Consider the following 18,247-nt stretch of genomic DNA (forward strand, 5'->3'; position numbering starts at 1 on the left):
TAGAAGCAAACTCAGAGAAAATCAATGCCATAATAGAAATGAAGATACATCGCACTCAGAAGGATATCCAGAAGTTGGCTGGATGCCTGGCGGCCCTACGCAGGTTCATCCCGAAGCTGGCGGAAAGATGTCTCCCTTTCTTCGAGTTACTAAAAGGCGCCCGGAACAAGAGGTTAGTAGATTGGACCCCGGAATGCCACACAGCTTTTGAAGAAGTCAAGCGACACCTGATGAACCCCCCGGTGCTATCAAAAGCCAAGCCCGGTGAGCCTTTATCCCTCTACATCGCCGCCGGCCCCAAGGCTGTCTCCTCGGCCCTAGTCCGGGAGGAAGGAGGAATACAGAGCCCCCTCTACTATGTCAGCCAAATCCTCAAGGACGCCGAGACTCGGTACCCAAACTTGAAAAAATTCGCCTTGGCCCTCGTACACTCCAGCAGGAAGCTAAGGCAATACTTCCAAGGCCGAGAGATTAGAGTGGTCACAGATCAGCAGCTCCGGAAGATCATCCACAAGCCAGACGCCTCCGGAAGGATAGTCAACTGGTCCATCGAATTAAGCCAATTTAACATCAAATTTGTGCCACAGACGGCGATAAAGACCCAGGCCTTAGCAGAATTCGTCATGGAATGCACCTTCCCGGAGCAGCAACCACCCGCTTCCCACGAGTTAACCCAGGAAGAAGCCAACACAGGAACGGATTGCTGGAAGCTCTACGTGGATGGATCATCTACGATCGAAAGGTCCGGAGCGGGCCTCATTTTAATTAGCCCGGAGGACTTCACCATTCAACAAGCAATAACTTTTACCTTCAAGGCAACGAACAATCAGGCTGAATATGGGGCACTCATCTCCGGACTCAGATTGGAAAAATCTTTTGGGATTTCGAAGATGATCATCTACAGTGACTATCAGATTGTGGTCAAGCAAACCAATGGAGAATATATTGTGAAAGATCCAACATTGGCACAATATCAAGCAATGGTGTGGAACATCCTGGGAACCACCCCCGACATCACCATACTTCAGATCAATAGGGAAGAGAACTCCAAGGCAGATGAGCTGTCCAAGCTCATGCAGAATACTTCAGACCTCGCCAGTTCAGTGTACTTCGAAGAACTTCAGGCACCCAGCACGGAGCGATCCAATATCCTGTGCATCGGCAACCCGGACAACTGGATGACCCCCTACATAGCTTACTTAAGGGATGGAACGCTCCCGGAAGAACAGAACAAGGCCAGATACCTAAAGCACAAAGCTACTCATTTCTTCCTGGAAAATGGTCAGTTATACAGAAGAACCTTTTTAGCACCCACCCTGAAGTGTGTGGACCCGGATGAGGCAAACTATTATCTCCGGAAAGTTCATGAAGGTATCTGCGGAGACCACCTGGCAGCCAAAGCTCTGGCTTACAAAGTCATCAGGCAAGGATATTACTGACCCACAGTCCACTCCGACTCCATCGCCTATGTTAAGAAATTCCCCCAGTGCCAGAAATTCAGCAATGTTCCCAGACAAAGTCCCAGCCTGCCAGCGTCAATATTATCTCCGATCCCATTTGCTGTTTGGAGCATAGATATCATGGGCCCCTTTCCCCCAGCAAAAGGTGACCTCCGCTACATCCTGGTAGTCATTGATTACATGACAAAGTGGGCAGAAGCTAGGTCCATGAAGACAATCAATCAACAAGATTGTATCAAGTTTATGGATTCAATCGTCATGAGATTCGGGATCCCGGTTTTTCTAGTCTCCGACAATGGGCCACAGTTCGTCGGGTCCGACTTTGAAGCATATTTGAAACAGCTTGGAATCAAGCACAAAAGGGCATCGGTTGCGCATCCTCAAGGAAATAGGCAGGTCAAAGTAACTAACAGAACCATACTCTGGGGCCTGAAAAAAAGACTGGAAGAGTCCAAGAAAAATTGGCCAGATGAGCTTCTGAAAGTCCTGTGGTCCTATAGAACCACCCCAGGACGGGAACCAATGAGACCCCCTTCAAGCTTGCATACGGTACCGAAGCCCGCATACCAATCGAAACCGGGTCCCCCTCCCACAGGGTCATCAACTTTGACGAGATTTCAAACATTGAGGGACTCAAGATCAACCTGGAGCTCCTAGATGAAGTAAAGGACAAGGCTATAAAAAAGATGGAAGGCTATAAAGAAAGGAAAAAGCTCCACTTCGCAAAGAAAGCAAGAATCAGAGAGTATGAAGCAGGAGATTTAGTACTCCGGCACACCGAGGCCTCGGACCCGACCAATTAGGAGAAACTGCAACCCAACTGGGAAGGGCCGTATTTGGTTATAGAGGTGCTCCGCCCAAGAACCTACAAGCTAAGCTATCTTAGCGGGGCCGAAGTCCCAAACACTTGGCATGGAGCCCGCCTAAGGATGTTCTACCAGTAAGCGTTAGGGGAACATTCCGGGATCTCTACTTTATGCTATGATAGCTTGATGTAAACTCTCTTCGTACACTCCGGAATGTAACTTTGCTTTATTTTGATTTAAATGAAAATTTTTTCCTTGAGCACCCCATAGCTCAAGATAATTCTACCGTCATTCGATTACTGTCGCTATATCACTTAGAAAATTTTATTCAGTTAAAATTTTAAGCCCAATCCCGGGGACCATTACACAAACCATATGTACTTAGAAAAATTTTATTCAGTTGAAATTTTTATCCCCATCCCGGGGACCATTACACAAACCATGTGTACTTAGAAAAATTTTATTCAGTTAAAATTTTAACCCCCATCCCGGGGACCATTACATAATCCATGTGTACTTAAGAAAAATTTTATTCAGTTAAAATTTTAACCCCCATCCCGGGGACCATAGCACAAACCATGTGTAAACAAAAGACAGCGAAAACCAGATGCAGAAAGGGAAATATATTTACATGCATACCAGGGCAAACCAAGCCCCAGAATAAATTCAAACCAGAGTCATACGAAATCCAAATAACAAGTCTAAAAGCCACAAGGGCTAATTCTGAAATAACAACAAATTATGAAAAACAAATTACAATGCACGAAGCCTGGGCCTTCATTCTTCAGTTCTCGGGAGAAGGAAGAGTCTTCTCGCGGCCCTCTTCGGGAGGAGGAGGCGGCTGTACCCCGGAAGTACCCGCCTCAGCAGCTCTGGCTTCTTCACGACGGAGCTCTTCTGTGAGGTACAGCTCTATGAACCCGTCCATATCACCACCCGGATTCTCAGCCAGATAAGCAGAAGCAATGTCCCAGCAGATGTTGACCTTCTCAAAGATCTTGTTATTGAGCTCCTCGTAGTAAGCTGGGGTACCCCGAAAAGACTCAAGCACCTCCTCTGCCCGGGGCCTGGCAGCAAGCTCTTTCTTCAAGTTCTCCAACTCCGCCCGGAGGGATCCAACCATTTGCTCAGCAGCCTCCCGAGCCTTCACCGCCTCAGCAACAACCTTCTTAGCTCACGCGACTCTCTCCTTCACCTCCCGGTACTTGGTGAAGGTTTCCCTCTCTTTAGACAACTCCTTCACCGCAGCTTTATTCTTAGCCTCCCTTATGCGGTAATTATGAAGAATGGTAGAGCAGCCGCTGATCCGAGCGTTGGATTGAAAATAAACGACTTAGTACTAATGTAAAGGTAAGAAGAAGAAAGTTGATAAGGGAACACTCTGACCTCCGAAACATCCCGAACAAGATGATCAAGGAAGGTATCCAGATCCTCCTTGGCATAGCACTCGAAGTCAGCAGGGGTGGCATAGTTCTCGAACATCTCATTCCGACGATCATCCAAAGTCATCCGGGCTAAGAGGTTTTTCAACACATCCTCCTCCACTAACTTCTGGCTCTCCTCCTCGGTAGGGCCCGAAGCAGAAACCCTCCTACGCTGGGGGGTTCCGGAACCACCAGCAGCTTCCTCCACAGTCTTTCTCTTGCGAAGGTTCAAAGTTCCAACCTCCTCTTCATCCAACTCCAGCACCTCAACCTCCTCAAGCTCCGGGACAATATGCGTAGTAACCACCGGAGCACTTTGCCTCACGCTATTTTCCGAGGAACCAGCATCCCGGGCCTGAGAGCCACTACCTACACCAACCTTCTTCTTTCCTGAGTCCAACTGCACAACGCCACCGATCTTCTTGAACCTTCCGGCCAAATCCTTGAATTGTTGCGACATAGCGTGATGTAAAGGATTAAGGAATGGAAGACCTGCACAAGGAACAACGGTTTTAAAAAGAAGCACCAAGGCAAAGATATACATCAAGGAAAAGTACAAGAAAAAAATACAAAAGCACTTACAGCCAACATTAAACAATGTTTGGTTATGTAAAAAGGTGTCCCGGGTCCACTGGGCACCAAGAGCCACCACAAAATCATACATCTTTACCAGGGCATCTCCACCGAGCCGCTCGGATGGGAACATGTTATTTTTCAAAGCAGTTTTGTGCATAGGCATAAACTCCAGGTCCCCACCCCGGACGAAGATGAACTCTTGGTGCCAGCCCCGAAGCGAGTTCAACATAAAGACGGGTGCACTCTTGGCATCAGCAGGAAACCCGCAGCCGTCTATGTTGAACGTGAACTCAAAAAGGGGAGGTAGGGTGGATTTCTTAATCTTAAAGAGATAGTGAAAAAGCTTGAAGGTAGGAAGGTACTTCTTCACATGGCAACAGGCAAGGAACCAGGAAACCCACTTAACAGAGTTCGGGGCCAACTGAGTGAAGGGTATCTCGTAGACATCACGGCATAATGACTTGCTGAATTGGTGAAGGTTGGGCCTCATGCTACGAAGATGCTCTAAGGGAATAGCTACCCAACCACCCACAGGACGGTGATAAACCCTCTCATGAGGCTCGGTCCACCTCCACTCCATCTCATCCTCGAAGAGGAAAATGACTTTCATTACATCATCTATTTGCTCAAAGGTATACTCCAAAAGGTCGGGATGACGGGGAGCTGGAACATAACCCGTCCCGGGAGCGTTATAGAAAAGTTGGTCTATGCGATCCCCATCGTAAGGCTCTATTCCCCCGGGCCTATAAGCAGTAGAAAGGACCCTAAAATAGTAGTCATGGGGGGACTATTCTCCCGGGTCTGAACAAAGTAGTGATCTATATCTACCCAAGACCCATCTCTTCTACCCAAAGTCTTCCCGGGGTTTAAAAGGAAAGTAGGCAAATCCTCAACTACAGCTTGGCGACGGGGAGGCATATTCTCTGGTTCCGGGGAAGAGTCACTTGAAGAATGTTCGGGAAATCTGAAATGGGGACGGTCGGGTCTACGTTTAAGGTTAGCCAATTGTTTCCTCCTACCCCTCCTAACCATATAACCCCCGAGTCTATGCCATTTCGGGAAGAAAAGAAAAAGAAACACAAAAAACTACTCAGAAACAGTTAACCTTAGAATCAAAACACCAAAATACATCATACAACCTATACATATGCATATACACAACCACCAACATGCAAACACGAACCCAGATTTTTGGCATAAATCAAAACCCCTTTTCTTACATATACAGAAACCAGATAACAAACCCAATTTTATGTGACATAAATCATTTTTTATGCAACCCAAACCTAAACTCTAAACAAGGAATAACATCAATTCTACATTCAAATCGCAAAAACTCGACACGACAAAACCAAACCGACTCGGATATTTCATACACATGCATTCAAAGATTCAAACTACGAATATTCATCAAGTCAAACACAGTCACAAAAAAGCAAAAAACCGAAAAGAAGGGCTCAAGCACTAACAAGAAAGCAGGAGAAATCGAACAGCTTCAAAGAGCGTAAATCTCGAAGTGTGCCTTGGAGAAAGAAAGTGGAGGGTTTTTGGTGTTTGTAATTGCGTAAAGAAAAAATAAATGACAAAGGTGAGGTATTTATAGGCACAAACGAAGTAGTAACCCACTCAACTGCCACACAATCGTGTCCGTCAGATGAAGACACGTGGCACAATCCTGAGCGTCCAGAAAATAACCACTGCAGTTAATGATTACATCACTGTAATTATTTAATAGGCACGGCTTTTGAGGAGAAAAAAAGGGGGAAAACTGCAACGTTTTGTACATATACATATACGTATACATATATTCGTACAGGAAGCTCAACCGCCGCCTGACACTCCGGAAAAAGTGCTAAAGTACTATGCACCTGTCGCATCTGCACCCAGTCACCCAAACACAACCCCGAGGACTTGTATCCAACAACACCCCGGAGTTAGGGGCCACAAATCAAAGGAAAAATGATAAAAAAAATTCAAGTGACAGGAACCAGAAGGCCTACCCAAACACAACCCCGGGGACTTGCATTCAACAACACCCCGGGGTTAGGGGCCACAAATCAAAGGAAAAGTGAAAAGCTTTTTTCCAAGTGACAAACCAAAAGGCTTACCCAAACACAATCCCAGAGACTTGTATCCAACAACACCCCGGGGTTAGGGGCCACAAATCAAAGGAAAAGTGAAAAACTTTTTTCCAAGTGACAAAAACCAAAATACCTACCCAAACACAACCCCGAGGACTTGTACCCAACAGCACCCCGGGGCTAGGGGCCACAAATCAAAGAAAAAATGAAATTTTTTCTGAATCACGTAACTCAAAACACACGCCCCGAAAAAGAAAACTACTGCCCCATCCGGGAAAACCCGCATAGGGGAGTGGGAGGCAAATGATAGGCCAGAAATAATCAAGCCCAAATAAGGGAACAGAAGTCCATAGAGATAACACCCCAGGCCCAAACGGGGGTGGTCCCTGGTGCCACGTGGCACAAGACAAAAGAGTCAACTGTCTCATGTTACCCAAAATGGAACAATTGCATCCCAGCCGTTCATGTGCAAAGATCCCAAGGCAACACTGGTGGAAGAAGGACACCTGACCCCACAGTCCATCCAAACCGTCCAATCAATCACCAACTAAGAACGATCAAAGGTTAGGATGAAGAGGTACAAACCCCAAAAAATCCTAAATCTTGGGACCTATAAAAGACCCCAAAAAGAGGGTTTTAGGGGTTGAAAAACATTTGACTGCTACACACCTATACACACACCACTATACATTTTTTGAATAGCTCCTTTTTCCCTCTTCTTCTTCTTCTTCAAGAAACCCCCTTTATTATTCTCACACTGTAGTTGCAGGGAAACAATCCCCCCTCCGGTTCTGTTTTGCAGAGTCCTCTACCAAGCGGGTTTACCTCGCTACGGTTGCCACGTGGACAGGACTCTAGAGGAGAAGATCCGGGAAGAAATAAAGTTATCATAAGCTAAACTGTTGGAATTAGATTTCCACGTATAATCAAGCAAAGGCTAAATTGCTAAAACACACTTTAGACTTGATGTTCCACAAACACACTTCAGATCTATTAGGTTTTCTTGCTTGTGTAACTTGGACAATAACTAATTGAGCAAAGGTCCAAAACAGCAGAACTCTCCGGTAAAATGCCCAAAACAGCGCTTTAAACAAATTTGACCCTTCCCACCACAGACTAAACGTTAATAAATTGAGCAACTATCAAATAATGACATACCGGTAATGATCCATATCCATAAAAGGTATCTGAGGATAGCATGTTTAAGCTACTCCCACCATCAACCCTCTGCGGCTCATAAACTGTATGACTAACAGGAGGAATTCCAGGCAAAACTTAAGGCATCGAATGACTTACACTGCCAGATTATAAAGAACCAAGTCCAACACCATCTGATGGATTTCGATTTCCTTCCTTGTCTCGCAAGACATCATTTTGAAGCCCAAGAACAATCTGGACAAGGGCATCCCTTGCTACCAACTTCACCAACAACCTGAATATATACATATAGATGTATGAAGCAGGTTAATAAGGGATTATTTACATAATTCCAGTCAAAGAAAAACTTTACACAATCGAACTAGACTCATTACTGATTACGGCCTTTGTTCTCTTCCTAATTTCATTAATAATTAAACCACTTATGCCGATTATACAACCAATAACTTTACAAGGAATTAGCAGTCGGATAGATATGGTTTCATCTTCCTCGTCATTAATTTTCTCTTGTAGCATCAAAACGGCTTCATCTGCCATCGATTTCATATTGTCCAATTTCTGTAAAAAGAAACACTATAATGATCAGATTACGTCCAAGGAAAAATCAAACGTGGCATCATCAGGTAGGTTTAATCACCTCCCACACTTTTTAACACACTAAATGTAGATATTCCATAAGCATGTGCATTAAATCAGTACATCTATATCTACTTCTTGTCAGTTAATTATATAAATATATATATATATATATATATTTCTATGTTGTCCTATAATAGAAAAGATTCATGTATTAGACAATGTATATTGAACAAAAAACCCATAAAACATGCTATAGATGTCATTAATCATTTATCATCATACTTGCAAAGAAATATTCCTGCGCTGAAACCTTTATTACATTCCGATATAACTACAAGCTTCCAAGAACCAAAAGGACTTCAACAAGAATGTATTGTAAATAATAAAGTGGTGTCTTCTACAAGTTATTTTTGGATGATTAAATACCAGTGTGATACCGAAACAATTTCTATCCACTTGCATCGAATATAAATAGTTTTTTCCCAAATTGAAGAATTAATAACAAGATCAATTACATGGGAAGCATCTAAGAGAACATGTGTGCACGCACAAAGTAAAGGGAAAATGAATGTCATAAAGTAAAGAGGAGTATCAAAGAAACAAATGTAGAAGAACCTTTGACAGCTGGTGCTACCACAAGATCAAGTACAAGGAAAAAGAAGGGGAGAAATAGTTTTAACATTAGAAGCCATATACCTCTGTAGAAGTGATGGTGATGGTAGTCATTATTATCGGTCTTCTTATCATCAACGTCGACCCTTGCACCACTAGTATGCCTCACACTTTTAATTGAACCCCCTCCCTTACCAATAACACGACCATTCTTGCTAGAGGAACACAGCACTTTTAGTATTAATTCCTCCGATCGGGAAGCACCACCATAACCGGAAACCACAGGAACAGAAGATGAATATACAGGCCATGTATGCCCTGTATCAGCATAATGTGAATATTCTGGTACATGCGTAGCACCTAGAATGGATGGAAGGGATCTCAAATTAACAATAGAATCTAGACCGGGAACGAGTCCTGCAGCAGGATACACAGGTACATCCGAAGGGATAATTATGCTAGGAGGGACATCTGGTACAGTAGTATCAAGGGAAATATCTTCTTTTGGACCAAACTTGTACATAATAGCACAAATTGCAAATAAGGCCTTCTTAACTCCCTCCGATTCACCAGTTATATGTTTAAAAGTAATCAGAAGTTTCAAATTTTGCATTAATATTAACAGATAAATTATAAATTTACATAATACACAGAGAAAGTTACTTAGTGGTAAACGGAAATATAAATTTGAATAACTGTGGCTTAATAATCAATGTTGCATTACGAGTCCATATAATCTCTAAAGTACAGTAATTGACTTCATATGACATTAGATCTATTACTTGCATTGAAAACCTGCTACTTGCTAAAAGTTGCTTATGTATTCCAGAATTGCTTGGCTTATGATCTAATTTAAATTTGCGTATAAATAAATAGATTTAACATCAAACATAGTAGATGCATAACTGCATTCTTTGGGAAGATTGACCTGAATAAATTTGTCAAAGTGCATGGCACATGAATAAGTTGGATCGCTTGCATCCTTTGATGTGACCCTGATATTTGTCCTTGTCTTGCCTCTCAGTTTTTTAATAGTAGACCCAGACTTGCCAATTATATTTTCCGACTGGCTGGCTGGCACAAGAATCTGGCACTCCTCCTTATCTAAATCCTTCTTGTATGAATCTCCAAGCGACGCCATAGCATTAGAAATCAGAGTATGCACCATTAGTAGAGTTTCCTGAGCAGCACATAGAGGCTCGAAATCACAGTATGCACCATTGGTAGAGCTTCCTGAGCAGCACATAGAGACTCTTTATCATCAAATTCCTCGTCAACTTCCACGTCTAATTTCTCCTTAACATAATAATAAATCATCAACACTCTATCCTTAGCACCATGGAATGGATCAACCACTTTAACTTTCGCCCTGGAATCTTTCCTAAGCGTATCTATAACTTTCCCACTCTTTCCTATGACACTACCTTGTCAGGACACAGTATCCGATACAATGAGCACTTACTATCCCCCCCCTGAATGTGCTACAAAGCAGCTTTAAATAAAACAAATGTACTATGTATATTTATCGACGGGATCATAGTACTTGACAAAGACAGTCATTTGATTACGAGGAATTAGAAAGAAGAAAATGGTCACACGATAAACTGATTGTAAATGACCATATTTGTGTATTTAATTTGTGTTTTCTCTAAATACGAAAGTCTCTGAAATTATTAAATACCTTTGAGCCTCAAGTAGTATGTCATAAACAAACATGTTGGTTGTTTCAACTATATAAAATACTAGGGAACTTTACAAGCAAAACAAAACTGGAAATCTGGAATTGAGAAACAGAGGATTATCATGTCTAACTTAATATCAAAGTTTGCAAAGGATCCAAAACCTCATGCAACATGGCCTGCAAGACTCAATATCTTGACATGCTTTTTTTTCCTTAGCTCATGTGGTACAGGCCCATGAACCCGCTTTCCTATCGGCTCATATTCGCCACCGACATATTTAACGAGCACACAAGCATTGTCATCAAATTTGATCTGACTTCCGTCACAACGTCCTCGTGGCATTGCAGCACGAACGACAACAGCATGAACTACAGCTCCCTTCTTCACTGTGCTACTCATGAAACCCTTCTTCACTTCCTTTGGAGGGTTAACTTCCTGTACAGAGGCAACTATTATGTCCCACAGTCTTGCCCCTTTCTTACTCTTCAAAGCTTGTATACACTTTACTCGCTTCGCTCCAGAATTATCAACAACTTTTAGATTGGTCCCCATCTGAATGAATGTTCGTGTTTGCTGTGAAATAGGACAATTGTTTATTTCCACAATGATAAAAACACAAGCCTTCATAGAAGCAACAGAGATTACTTGAAACCATATCATAGCACATAGGATATTATATGATTTATGAATTAACTCATTCTAAATGAGATAAAAAAAACTGATAACAAGACTATTCCTCTAAAATCTAATATTCTAATGTCACCATGCTACCTCAGAATAGCATTTTCTACAATGATGTAAATCTATAGAGTAATCATCAAACTACAATGATGTATAAATCTGACGAAGCAATAATGGCGAAAAAGTTCTGCAACCAGAGATGAGGTTTTTACACACTTGCGCTGGAGATGTATTTATTTTTTTATTCAGGAAAAAAAATTCAAAAAAATGATTGAGCTATATTTTATTTGCACCTTAGAATGCGTGCCAAAATGATGGTGGCCAATATGCGTGCCTAAATACGATTGTTCACAAATTCTCTAAATGTTAAAAGGCCAATAATATCGGTCCGATGTACTTATATTCTCTTAACATAACTTCTGTAAAGATGTTTAAACACAAGAGGAGGAGTTGCGAATTGATAAAACTTAGTGGTTGGATTTTCTATCTTTCAGAAACACACAAAGATTAAAAAATTCATAAGGATGAATGCACTTTGAGAAAGTACCAATACTGAAACAATACATTGTAGTAGCCACTACCCATACAGCATAGATGTTGAATGTACAGGTCGCTAATCCGTCATCACTCAACTAAAAACTGAAATAGGCACATTAATGAAAAACAACTCACCTGAAACAATAAATCAGAACGAGTTAACTCACTTGATATCCTCAGTACACCAAGAGAACTGTTGCTGAGGCCCCCCAAGAACGACCGACCAGCTATTGCAATGAAACAGTTAGCAATTTACTCCACTAAATTATTGCAAAGAAAATTTCACAACACTATATAAAAGAGTCCAAAGAACAAATTCAGCTGAACCCTATAACACACATTTAAAATAAGAAACCTATAAAATTAGACCCTATAAAAATGCTCAAATATAGGGAAATAAGTTTTTGACGTCAAGCGATTCCATAACAATTACACAAACAATTCTCTGACCATTGTCACATTGCAACAGCAATTATGTAAGTAACTAATACAATCAACGCTATGATGCTTAACCAAAACATTAAACTTGGTCAAATGAAAACTAATCCGTAATTGTTCAAATTGTATTTATTTTTTGCTAATTAAACAGACTCACACACCCCTTATCTTTGACAAGGTTCGAAACTTCAACATGCCACAAAGGTAACGAGGGAGATACCACTAAAGCAAGAAGTGTTTGTGGATTGTATTTTACTTAATTACTTAATCTATATAATAACTTTTGGTAACTTGATAAAGTGTTAAAGCCAGATAGGTTTTAACACTAAAGCAATTTCGCTTTAACTAATAGTAAAAAAGTGTTAATATCTTTAACAAAAATCGAAACTTCAACATCCTGTAAAGGGAACGAGGGAGATGCTACTAAAGCAATGTCTTTTTTACTATTTCTGTTTTTAGTTTTTACTGAAACACACTTTATTTTGCAATTGAAAAAATTGCACTCTTTAAAAGAGTAATAGTCTCATAAACTATTAAGACTTTAACTAATAACCTCACTTTTCAATTACGTACTAGCTGTTAGACTGTTGAGGATAAACGGGTTTCTCAAATTTTGTAATTTAAAATTATTATTAGGTGATATGATTTCTTCTGCATTCATTTGTTTTATAAAATTCAAAGCTCGACATTAACAACCCTCACTGAGACAACTTCTAATTTCGCAGAACTTCTACCTTCTACTATGACTTTTCCTGCTTTACAGATCACAATAACTCATCCAGAAAGTCACACTATCGAGGCAAGGTCTCAAGTCAAGTTGAATATGAACATGCATTTGCAACCTCAATAACTAATTCTAAAACATATACATAGGTTTCTCAATTAAGAAGCACAAAATAAGTACCTAAAGAAGTGTATCATTATCCTAAAAACAACTTGCTCTGCAATAAAGATCAGAGCTAACCATGTTGGGCTTTTGTATGCTTGTACAGAGTGTAAGAGTTCAATATAACAGATCAAACTGAAAATATGTTATCATATCCCTTTTGACATATGCAGCAATGCATAACTGTCATCTTTCCTCTAACAAAGCACACGCAAATAGAACGGATTTTTTTTGGATATGAGTTGATGTATCAACTAAGCAAGGACATTCATTTCACTAATGTGACAGTTAAATATGATATAAGTCATTTAGCCAAGAAAGGCATAGGAGGGTAAAAAATTGCAGAAAAGAGTAAACAAGTTGAAGCACAATAGCACATAGTTACACAGAAAAAGACAATTTAGAAACATGTTAGTTTCTTAATTAATTTGATGTCTGGTCCCCAGTTTGCATCAAACTTCAAGTACGGTTATATTTTGAGACAATTTAAGGAGTGGAACATCAATGATACAAAAAAACGTGAAAAATAAATCATAACTTGCAATGAAATGGAATGGAGAGATCGAGTCAAAAAAAGATGGCAAGCAATAGATGATAACAGGCATCCTTTCTCATTAATTGAGTGCAAACTGAGAATCAGAAAAGGGGTGAAACCATGCTCTCAACATACTTATCTACCTCACATTGCCATCCCCTTCAATGTATCAAACAATTCCTTGTATATGTTGTCTTTAAAATTGTATAGCTGTACACGTGAGTTCAACACGTAATAATATCACCATTAACGGAAAGGTGGATATGTAGCGGAGTGGAAAACTCTGTGATCCATCTAAATTCATGTCTATCAATTTTATTGGGCCACATCCACTATTTCAACTTAAAACCTTGTAGCTGCATTTTGTCAAAAGAGGGTTTAACCTAACAATCCAAAATCATCCGGATACAATCCAAATTGTAAATCCATCTTAAGTACCACATATGATTTACTTCTCTACAGCTCGGGTTTAACATTTTGATGTTAATATTAAATATCAAAATAAAACTCGTATAAACTAATGACCTCGTAAACATCTTAAACATGATGCTGGTGATCAGTTAAAATGGGGGATTTTAATTATTTCACCGAAATAATTAATATCCCCAATTATAAATATGCTTTCACACCCTAGGGTACAATCAATATTTATACAAGCCCTAACTTATCAAGAAATCGATATATGAACAACTCTAGGGTAAAGAACTATACATATTTATACAAGCCCTGACTTACCACGATACCAAATCGAAGCAGCCATTTAAGCACTTCAAATACAGTATTATGGATCAAATTTTACCGTGAAACTGTAAGATTTACTGTTACTGTTTTCATTTAACTAAATAGCCTACGAGGATATACATGTGAAGCGCACCGGAACGGTACCACGTTACTTTTTTTTTTTTCAAACGATTATGAATTGTGTAAATGGGTAATAATATACTAATATTAGATGAGTTGAGTTATGTGGAGACCTATTTAATCTAGAGATCATGAAGACCTTATTTATAACCGTTGGATTAGATTATATCTTGTGGTGTAGACTCAACACAAAATTAAATTGGATAGTTATTATATAAAATTAACTGACAATCTTTTATGTCATCACCTTTCCCGTAACAATCATTCATTATATAAAAAATGGCGAAGAATGTACGTAACACTATCCACAATGTGCATAACATTTATAGTGAATGTGCAGAATTTTAGAGCATACTTGCAAAATGCCAAAAAATCTAATATAACTAGCATAATTTCACATACAACTATTCATGCAAAACTATATATCAACAATTTTCAACCATCACTAAAATCTAGATAAATTATAATTAAGCATGCAGAACATAATATATTTATTCAGTATATCACTAAGGGATGAAAATAAAGAAAGATCTTTAACATTATACTATAAGTTAAATGGAATAAAAATGCAAAAAGGAAGTAAAGTTATTAGTATAGAAACCAAAATGGTTTATGCTATGACTGGAAACCATCACGTAAAGAAACAAACGGAATTAGGAATAATAGTACCAAAGTTATATAATGATATATTAGAAAAAATTGAACATAAAGAAGAATCTCAAATAACAATCCCAGAAGAAATTACAATAGATTTTAGTAATAGACAAATGATTCCAAGGCAAAGAATTAAACCAATATTAGAATGATCTAGATTAAGTTTTAGAAAAGAACAAAATCCTATAAGATTAATTAGATCAATGAGTATGACGAGTAGAAAGATAGATTTAATAAAAATAGATACTGATAGTTTGAAAATAAAAATAATAATATTTGACAAAACAATAACAAGAGACTGTATAGCAGAAATTAATACAGGAGCTACCAAAAGTTTTATTCATATAAGCAAGGTAAATGAAGAAAATTGTAAGTGGATAGAACCTCAGACTTACAGATATGCAGAAAATGATAGAGAAATATTTATTACTAAATGTACTAATTTAAAGTTTAAAATATTAGACTTGGAATATAATATAAATATAGGAGTAATAGAATATGATAGTTCGAGTGAATTATTATTAGGAAGCGACTTCTTAAAAATGATAAATTATAAAATTAATAATAATGGAATAAAGATAGTAGATCAAGGAAAAGAAAGATTTATAGAAAAACTATGAATATACAAGAAAAATTAAGGAATAAGAAAGAAAAGTTAAAGAAAATACAGAGTATGTTAGAAAGCGAAATAGATTCACAAATAAAATATTTAGAATATAAGGAAAGACAAACAAAGTTAGAAAATGATATTAAGAAATTAGAAGAACAGAGTAAAAATACTAGTAAATATTGGATAGATGTTGGAAATGGTTGGAAGAAGCGAATCAACAAATAATAAAATGTCAGACTCAGAATTTATAAAAAATTTATGGGAAGAAATAATAGTTAAGGAAAAACTAAATGCAATAATGAGATTGGTAGAAAAACAAGATAATCAAGAAAATTTGAGACAAATAATAAGAGAAGAGTTAACAAGCTTATGGAATAATTCTGAAATACCTACTTTAAAAATGATACTAGACAAGTTAATAAAATTAGAAGAAGGAAAACAAAAAATTATACCAGAAAAAGAAATTACAAATAAGCCAGAACTAAAAGTCATAAATGCATGGAGAAGAGTTAATGAGCCAATGATGATAAATATAAGTAAAATGAAACCTAATATATCTGAACCAATAGGAAAGGTATTAGATAATTTGGGACAACTTAGTAAAAAAGGAAAGTTCTAATGGAAACTAAAGAACAAAAAGAATATAACGTGATAACATTTTTAAAGAATCATGGAAAAGAAATTTTAGAAAGAGAAAAATATAAGTATGAACCATTAAAAAAGGAAACAACTAGTGAAAGCAAAGCTGAGTTTAAGATTGATACAACTGTGATAGAATATTTAAAATCAAAATTAGAACAACAAAAGGAAGAAATAGAAGAAATAAGGACGGAGAATAAAAAATTACGATTAAATACTAATGAAGAATGGTTAGAAAAATATAAAAAATATAAAAATAAATATAAAGAAACTAAAAAGGAACTAAAAGATGTAAAAAGAGATTTAAGACAAACAAAAAAGGAATTAAATGAAAAAACAGAAGAAAATAAAAAAGAAATAGAAATATTGAAAAGGCAATTAAATAAGTTAAAAGGAAAAAAAAAGATACAAGTGAAGTTTCTAGTACTGTATCTACAAATAATAATACAAGTACTAGTGAATTGGAACAAGATAATTTAGGAAAAACGGTGAATATTATAGAAGAATATAACAGTAGTTATGAGGAAAATTCTGAAATGGAAATAGAAAATAAAAATATAATAGAAGCTTTAGAAAGAATGAAAAATGTAAATGCAGTAATAAAACAAGAATCGAATAGTGACCAAGAAGATAAAAATAATTATACTGATATAGAAACTGAAGGAATAAAAAATGAGGAGATGGATAACTACCCAGAAGAAGAAGCAACCGACCATAATATGGAAGTTATAACAAGATATAGGAACACGATACCAAAACACATACCAATAGGACAACATAATGAATTTAAAGAATTTATAGGATCAATGTCACAAGGCGTAAACTTGAATGGATACTTTTTAGACTTAGATAATGTATATGAAGAACAAGAAATTAGCAGGAGAATTACTGATTGGAATTTAGGAATGTATATAGCATTAATGAATTCTACTCATACAGATGAGTTAGAATATACTTATAACTTGATCTCAAAAACGTTAATTGGAAAGGTAGCATATTGGATAGAATCCATAGAATATCAGTTAAAAACTGAAGTACTAAGGTATGCAACGGATTGGAAATCAATGTTACAAATATTTGATATGATATTAAAAAGAGAATTCTTAGGAGAACCTTGGATAGTAGCTAGAGACCAAGTTTTAATAGAAAGAAAAATAGAAATAATAATGAATCTAAATAACATGAAATGCTGTAAAATTAACAAGTTACCAGAATATACTATAAGTTTTACTAAATTCTTTTATGAAGCTAGATTCTTACCCGAAGAAGGACATATATATCAACAATTATATTATGATCATTTACCAGAACCTTATAATACTGAGATAACTAAGGAATATAATAAGTTAGAACCTCGTGAGAACACTCTGGGTGAAAGAATAAGAGTACTAAGAGGATATCTAATGAGAAAATGTGAAGAATATAGGGTACAACAGAAGGTTAAAAAGGATAAAAAACTAGGATTAAGAGAAATATGTGGATTCACTGAAAGAAGATTAGTATTTGGATGTGAAGATAAAAAACCCTATAGGAACTATAAGAAGAGGTATAATAAGAAAAAATCATATGATAAGTACAGAAGCAAACAAAATAGAAATAATTATCCTTATAAATACAACAGATATAAGAGAAAAAGATTTAGGAAATTTAGAAATACACCAGAAAATAGGAGAAGATATAAAAATAAGAGAAAGTTTAGAAGAAAACCTTTTAAAAAGAAAGATATAAGTGAATGTAAATGTTGGAATTGTAATGAAAAAGGACATTATGCTAATAAATGTCCTAAACTGAAAGAAAAGAAAGTAAAATATATAAATACATCACAATTCATAATGGAAATAGAACAAATTAAAGAAGATGACAATAGATGGTATGAATATGAAGAGTTTTATATTAGTGAAACTGATAATGAAATAAACTTTATAAATTATGAATCATCTAGTGAAAGCAATTGGGAGGAATGGTAGCAATATACATAAAAGCAGATGTAGAATATAAAAAATATAAATTCCTAAAACAAAAAATATT

At 37.4% G+C, this 18,247-nt stretch overlaps 2 protein-coding genes across 2 annotated transcripts; one reads left to right on the top strand and one right to left on the bottom strand.

The window, feature by feature from the left end:
* Window positions 1–1,580: 1,580 nt before the first annotated feature.
* LOC141660769 (uncharacterized) lies at window positions 1,581–2,263 on the top strand. The gene is made up of 2 exons (XM_074467756.1): window positions 1,581–1,862; window positions 1,961–2,263. Exons 1-2 carry the CDS (start codon window positions 1,581–1,583, stop codon window positions 2,261–2,263), a joined length of 585 nt encoding a protein of 194 aa, XP_074323857.1.
* Window positions 2,264–10,357: 8,094 nt separating this feature from the next.
* On the bottom strand, window positions 10,358–14,324 carry LOC141661783 (large ribosomal subunit protein uL14mz-like). Its single transcript, XM_074468788.1, has 3 exons — window positions 14,191–14,324; window positions 11,732–11,823; window positions 10,358–10,951 (listed from the first exon to the last, which is right to left on the bottom strand). Exons 1-3 carry the CDS (start codon window positions 14,213–14,215, stop codon window positions 10,541–10,543), a joined length of 528 nt encoding a protein of 175 aa, XP_074324889.1. The 5' UTR covers window positions 14,216–14,324; the 3' UTR covers window positions 10,358–10,540.
* Between the last annotated feature and the right edge of the window lie 3,923 nt (window positions 14,325–18,247).

The sequence above is a fragment of the Apium graveolens genome, chromosome 5 (assembly GCF_009905375.1).
Source record: "Apium graveolens cultivar Ventura chromosome 5, ASM990537v1, whole genome shotgun sequence".
In the NCBI taxonomy this organism is placed as follows: Eukaryota; Viridiplantae; Streptophyta; class Magnoliopsida; order Apiales; family Apiaceae; genus Apium; species Apium graveolens.

Excerpts from the sequence above, each read along its gene's own strand:
- LOC141660769 (XM_074467756.1), top strand. The coding sequence starts at position 1,581 with ATGGGCCCCTTTCCCCCAGCAAAAGGTGACCTCCGCTACATCCTGGTA. Across the intron at positions 1,863-1,960 it reads AAGGAAATAGGCAGGTCAAA|AACCACCCCAGGACGGGAAC; the intron begins GTAACTAACAGA and ends GTGGTCCTATAG.
- LOC141661783 (XM_074468788.1), bottom strand. The coding sequence starts at position 14,215 with ATGGCTGCTTCGATTTGGTATCGTG. Across the intron at positions 11,824-14,190 it reads TGCTTCGATTTGGTATCGTG|CTGGTCGGTCGTTCTTGGGG; the intron begins GTAAGTCAGGGC and ends TCATTGCAATAG. Across the intron at positions 10,952-11,731 it reads GTTCTGATTTATTGTTTCAG|CAAACACGAACATTCATTCA; the intron begins GTGAGTTGTTTT and ends CCTATTTCACAG.